At 36.7% G+C, this 6,893-nt stretch overlaps 1 protein-coding gene across 2 annotated transcripts in view; it reads right to left on the bottom strand.

The window, feature by feature from the left end:
• Positions 1–1,042: 1,042 nt before the first annotated feature.
• Positions 1,043–6,893, bottom strand: part of PRR11 (proline rich 11) — a 19,567-nt gene continuing 13,716 nt past the window's right edge. For both annotated transcript variants that reach the window (XM_075195074.1, XM_075195075.1), the window contains exons 6-10: positions 6,727–6,825; positions 6,032–6,144; positions 5,867–5,929; positions 5,193–5,289; positions 1,043–3,124 (exon numbers count right to left, since the gene is read on the bottom strand). In XM_075195074.1, coding sequence (XP_075051175.1) covers positions 3,065–3,124; positions 5,193–5,289; positions 5,867–5,929; positions 6,032–6,144; positions 6,727–6,825 — 432 coding nt within the window. In that variant the 3' untranslated portion in view covers positions 1,043–3,064. The remainder of the gene's footprint in view (positions 3,125–5,192; positions 5,290–5,866; positions 5,930–6,031; positions 6,145–6,726; positions 6,826–6,893) is intronic.

The following is a 6,893-nucleotide window of genomic DNA, read 5'->3' as shown; positions in this document are numbered from 1 at the left end:
ATTGCATGGTGCAGAAAGTTAAAATTCAGAGTAACAACAATAAGATACTGGATAATATTTCACTGCTGCTGATAGTTCGCGCGGGTGACTCCTCTGTGCTGCGCTACACAATGGATGTCGGGTGTGATGACGTCACCCCCGACATTCACTGCGAGCACCGCACGTAGGAGGAGACCAGGGAGGGAGCCGGAGCGCCAGCTGACGTGACTGCAAGATAAGTATTTTCTTTTTTTTTTTGCAGGATATTTTCATTAACAGCGCTGCCCCCTTGCCACAACCGCTGGGCCACATTTACAGCCACGCAACCCTGCTCTAAGCGCAGCCACCACCATAAAATGTGAAAGAAACTAGGGCTGAAAGGAATGCTTTAGCCTTAACCTGCACCTCCCTTACACTGAAACTGGGGCCCTCACCACACAGGTAATTCCTGGTGATGAGATCATGACATTACCAGGATCCCAGGCATCTGCTGAGCGCCGAAGTGCTTTGTACTTTTTCATTCAGCACACTGCATTCACTTTTACAGTCACTGGCAGCCTGATGTTATTGTACTGTGACCAGCCAAAGCCAGATTAAAGACAGCACAGAGAATGTCACCATCTCCTTCCCTACTATTAAAAGGTACATATGTTACTGTATTGTCTGTTTGTCAAAGCTCATGGTGGTGCTTGCTTTGGGTAAGTCCCAACTGGTGGTGCATCCATTCATACTACATTAATACAAGTCAATTAACATTATGCCAAGTAATGCACAAACCATCTGCTGTACCCATACACTTAACACATTATAATGTGTGTATAATTATATATACATAAATATATATATTATACACACACATATACAATATATATATATACACATACACACAGACACATGCATACATACATGGCTCTGCTTAAGAATGGTACACAATAATGACATAATCAGGCTTACCATTAGTTGCCATATAAATACACCTCACTTTTCTTTCAAACCTCCGTTCAACAATCATATTTTTCACTACGTTCAGTTTTAAAATGAATAATGAAAAACACTTTCACAGCATTGTCCGAAACAATTTATTTTATAAAAAAAAAAAAAAAAAAGTCTAGTTTAATATAAAAATACATGCCAAGACAGGGTATAAAATAAAGTTTGACCAAATGTACAGTAACAGCATTCATGGAGTGACTGAAATTGACATAGTATTGATTTTCAAGAATCCAGAAAAAGGCTTTATTTAAAAACTAATCTTGAAATTATGTGTTGGTCAGTATTAGAGGTAGCTAACCTTGACAGCTCAGGGTGCTCAAGCCTAATTTATATATCAGAATTACTAGAAACATGATGGAATTTAAGATTTGGTTTGTAATTGTGGTTGTATATAGAAGACTGCGGCTTAAAAAAAAAAAAAAAATCTGTAAACCAGAAAAACAAAATCCTAATCCTAATTTATTTAATACACAGTAAGAAAAACTCAGAGAAAAAAAAACAAATGCCTGCACTTAGATGGCTAACATGAGTACAAGCAATTTCAAAATGTTATATTTACAAAATGTTCCAGAAAATAGACAAGTATTTTTGTTCATTTTTACAACATGTTATCTTTCATTTGACCTGTGTTTTAGCAACACTTAACCACAACTACGGACATCTTTGAATGACTGAAATGAAACTGACCGATTACAATGCATGACGATTACTATTATTCATTTTTTTCCCACTGCTCAATATAATGTGATCATTGCTGTCACCTCTCTGTTGTACTAGGCTTCAAGAGAACTCCTTCTCTGTTAACAGTGTTACCCCATAATAATAGGGAGCTAATCTTTGGCAAATGCACTCCGCTGACCAGACTGAAATGCCAGCTTTCAGACCAGAAGGGAGTAGGACCACAGTGGCACTGTAGGACTTCTCTTATGGAGGCTTCCTGTGTTATAATGACATTCCTGTAATATAGTAACTTTACAATGGTGTAGAACTTGGTCAAAAACCTGCAATGTAGCAATTGCTCTCCTCAACCCAAAAATAGAAGAGGGTAGGATTAAAACAGATTGGCCACGTCCTGGCCAGCCAATCAATGGCCTCCCTGTCTCTATCGGATAACTGTTCCCCAGCAAGATTTCTTCCTGAAGCCCTACAAAAAGGCAGGGAGACAAGCTGGGGTGGGTAAGATGTCATATTTATATATTCATTTAACCTCATGGCATTGATATTTAAGTTCAATACTGCTAGAATATTAGCATTTTTATTTAAGGTATTAAACGGCAGAGAATACATGGACATACAATATAGATTAAACAAACAAAGTTTTACATTAAGAACGATAAATCAAATTATTAGTACAGGGTATTTGCTTATCTGAAGGACACAGCTTTGCGAGTTTCTCATCTCTCTGATTTTACTAGGTCTGCCTAATATTTCAATGAGGCAATGAATAAAAAAATAACTTATCTGAGCTTTGTTCAAATAAAAAAATAAATTTTGCATGGATTTGTGGTAGCACACTGACTCACTGGATAATGTTGTTATATGTGTAATACTCAATAACATATACACACATATGAAAGTTAAACATATTAGACCTTAAATATTCACTGTAACCCCACTTGATGGGTAATTTGAACAAATGAAAATTAAGAGTCTATAATAAATAATAATAAGGCCTAGTAGCAATGTACCATGATAGTTTAGGAAGCTATGGCCTATGTGATGATACAGTGCTTACCAGAGAACCATTAGTATGTTTGCTTATTTAAGTGATCCACAGCAAAGTGAGTTTTTGTATAAAAAGTAGAAATTTAAATATAGTAAGTTTACCCTGCCCAAATACCAAAAGTAAAAAAGTGATACTAAAGAAAATAGTGGCTTCCTCAATAATTAAAAACATTAAAATACACAAGAAACTGCATTTACCTCAGTGGCTTTCTTTTATCAAATACCCAATTTGAGAATGTGTATTCATATAGTTATACAAATAGAAAAACGAATATATTTTTAGTTTTACATAACAATACTCATTGAGAGTGCACAGTGCCATGTTGTTAAATACTCCATTTTTAGAGGTGTGCTACTAGCGTGCTTCTTAAAGACCTTGGTTTAGTGGGGACAGTCGCAGTGGTGATGGGCTTTTTGGGTGAGCCAACTGTAAAACAAATAAGAACAGTTTATTATTTTATTTCCAAATTAAGTATGTCTGAGGTGGAGTTTTTGCACTTGGTTATGTAAATAATGATGTACTGCACTAAAAACAAATATGTAGCCCTTTTACTTACACACAGTGGAAGCAGCCATTTTGTGGGATGAATCAATATTAATGGTAACGCAGCCTATCAATTTACTGAGAACTAATGCCTCATAAATATTAGTTGTAAAGCACTTTAATGATCTCTCCGGTGGCACAGTGATTAGTATTTCTGCCTCATAGCGCTTGGGTCATGACTTCCATTCTTACCAGAGTACGATCTGTGTGGAGTTTGTGTCTGTGTGGGTTCCCTCCGGGTGCTCTGGTTTCCTCCCACAGTCCAGAACATACTGGTAGGTTAATTGGCTTCTGACCAATGGCAGTGGCGGATCCAGTGGGGGGCGATCGCCCCCCCCTAGCAGGGGCTTGCTGCCGGCGGCTGCACACTGTGCAGGTCCGTTCAGCAGTGACAGTGTGCTGCCCGGCTGCTCTGATTGTGTTTTAAACACAATCAGAGCAGCGGGGCAGCACACTGTCACTGCCGAGCGGACCTGCACATACTGTGCAGCCGCCGGCAGCCTTAGAAATTAGAAAGGGGGCGGTGCCTAAATCGCCCCCCCCTAAAATAGCCCGGGGTATAGCAAAAGTCTGGATCCGCCCCTGACCAATGGACCCTTGTTTGTGTGTGTTTAGATTTAGATTGTAAGCTTCAATAGGGCAAGGACTGAATTGAATGACTATATATCCTCTGTACAGTACTGCTTAATATTATTAGTGCTATATAAATAATAATAGTAAATTGCTATTTATGTTAACATTACAAAGAGCTGCCTTTATTGTGTGTAAGTGATAGGTCAGTTAAGGTGCACCTGACAAGTCTTTCAACAATAAGACCTTGTTATGATTCCTATATCTAGTTGTCAGCTACGTCCTACATTTAGGTAGTGGCCTACCCTTGTCTCACTAGTCTTATACATTTAAATTTACCAGTGTTATCCTTCGTGACATATAGTCATAAAACAGGGTACTTTCAAACCCCGGACATCTCACCTAAACATTTTCAAGTTTTCAATCGACATTGGTAGTCAGGCACTTCCGACTGGCTTCTTTGAAGTCAATACAGATCTTACTTCTATAACAGTTGACAATTATAATTCTTTTCGAGACAACTGGTTCCAGGGGTTAAAGTTTAACCACTCTATAAAAATATCTAATCTCCCACTAATTGATTTATCTGCTTCTTTTTAATGGTTTATGTACCCAGACTTAGGGTTATTAATACCAGATTTTTAGTCATATTTCTTGCCCTCTTCTCAATTACAATTTATAAACATTTGATCTCGCTTATGTATCAGGAAAGATTTTTACCAGGTGCCATGGTCGTTACTTTTTCACTGTAAGTACCCTCAGTATACAGTTACAAAATTCTTGCCTCCATCCTTTCCCAATCTCTCCTTATGTCCTCTCCTTTTGTTTGCTTTTATACCTCCTTCCTTCCCCTATTTTTACTCTATTCAAGTTATTTTGAGTATTTATATGATAAGGTTCATAACGTTTTGTTTTGTCTTTCTAATAATAAAAACTGTTTAATACAAAATATTCCGTATCTAACATATATACTAATCTATTGCTGCTAATAACCTTATATTACTATGAAAGCTAATAACGATAATTTGAAATAGAAGTCATAACATATCACACAACCAATAGGCGGTGGCAAGCAAGCGCTCCAGCAGAGAAAATAGATGCTGGAACAGATTAGTTGTTGCCAAACCAAGTATTTTCCAAATGTGGGTCCACATCAGATATGCTCACTGTATAGATGGTGTGTATATCCCGTCACAGGAACAGCAATTTGTTACCAAAAATGTATGAATGGTTTATTAAATTGCATAATTACAATAAATAAAAGTCAAGAAAAGTATGACATTATTACTATTATCATGTGATGCTATTTGTGCTGTGAAAATACCCTCACAGAAACTTTTAATCAAGATATATGGGCATATGAATTATATGTTGAACTTGCCTGGAATTTTTGCCTTAAAGCCTTTGTCATTAATGGGGTCAGTCCCGTGCCATTCTCTTTGTTATTCCTGTCGTATAACGGGGTTCCCCCTGGGCTCCTGAAAAAAAAATATTGAAATAATTGTTACAAGGTGGATTATATTTAATTAATTATATGTTCATATTTATAGTGATATTGCAATCACTTCTTTATGTGACCGAGTGTACTAATTATTGCAAGTGGAGGTGACAGTCTGGCAAAATCTATACTGCACGTGTTTTTCCCTCAACTGCCCATCTCCTCTTCCCCTTTTCTACCTAAATGAATCTTTATATATGATAAGAAAAAAAACAGATAAGACCACTTTACAGTACAATTTCCTGTCAATGTGCCAATATTGCTACCAGAAGATATTTTCCTTGTGAAGTGGTAATTGAAAGTATTTGTGTTTAACAGGGGACTAAAAAAAAAAAAAAAATTATGCTAGTAAAGGGGTTGTCCACTCAATCAGTTCTGTACCATGTACATAGCAAAGAAGACTCTGATAAGAGAGCCAGATATCCAACATTTGTGCTGATTCTGCCAGCAGTGCATAACTCAAGGTCAATAATGCTCCAAGGTCAGAGCTCTCATGTGCCGAGAGCAAAGTGGACAACTCCATTAATTGACACATTTCTGTACAGACACATGCTTACCTCACCATGTTGACTTTTCTAAGATGCCGTCTAACCTCCAATGGACTTTTATTAACCGTGTCTCTATATTAAATAAATAAAAATTAAAATCATATATACACACTGTATATTCCTAATACATGCTATTAAATTTGATGTGAACATATTACAAATTAAACTACTTACTTAAAAATATTTGTGAGTCGCTTTGGCGGCATCTTGGAGCCCATCTTTAGATTTACAGCTTGTAATTCTGATAAACTGATCAGCGGAATATATTCACTTCTATGAGATCCCATCTAAAGATATGATGGATTATCGCAACTATAATATTTACATTTACCTCAATTGGACATTAGTAATATAAAAAAACGACTACATCTCATAGCATTGAACCTTACTTGCTTGTGCAAAGCAATAACAATTCATTCTCCTAAATATATGTAATAATTGATGTGATCATCACAAATGATAGGACTCATGAAAAGTAAACAAGCATGTTACAGTCTGTACTATCTTCTCTACTTAAGTGCTCCCTGAGCAGTATATTTCTGGAACATACTGCTTGCTCCTGTGCTGCAAGCAACAGACAGCTGTATTATACTCATTAATAGGCCGATTAGTCTATAACCTAGGAAACCTGAGCCAGACTTACTGCCAGACTCATTGAGGGAATGACACAAAAAATAGAAAAAGCTAGATCTCAAAGGCTCTTTTAAAGACAGTGGACTTTCACATACAGCAATTCCAGTAACATAATAATTAAGACATGGACTAGAGTACTGTACTTAAAAGCATGTAGCATAAAAATATAATTGCCCCATTATATTCGACTGCTGCTGAACAGGATTTATAAAAACCACCAGCATAATTTGACTTACTTTTTGTCTGTCTATGTTGTCTCTAGCTTTCCTTAATTTGACATTCAGAAGGTCTTTAAGTGTAATAGGAATGGGCCCTTCTTGCCTTGCAGGTGCTGCCTGTAATAATGATTTATATCAATAAAGTATTAAAAACACTTTATGGAGTGGCAGTGCTGTTTAACTAG

The sequence above is a fragment of the Mixophyes fleayi genome, chromosome 2 (genome assembly GCF_038048845.1).
Source record: "Mixophyes fleayi isolate aMixFle1 chromosome 2, aMixFle1.hap1, whole genome shotgun sequence".
NCBI lineage: Eukaryota > Metazoa > Chordata > Amphibia > Anura > Limnodynastidae > Mixophyes > Mixophyes fleayi.
This window is presented reverse-complemented; position numbering and strand designations above follow the sequence as displayed.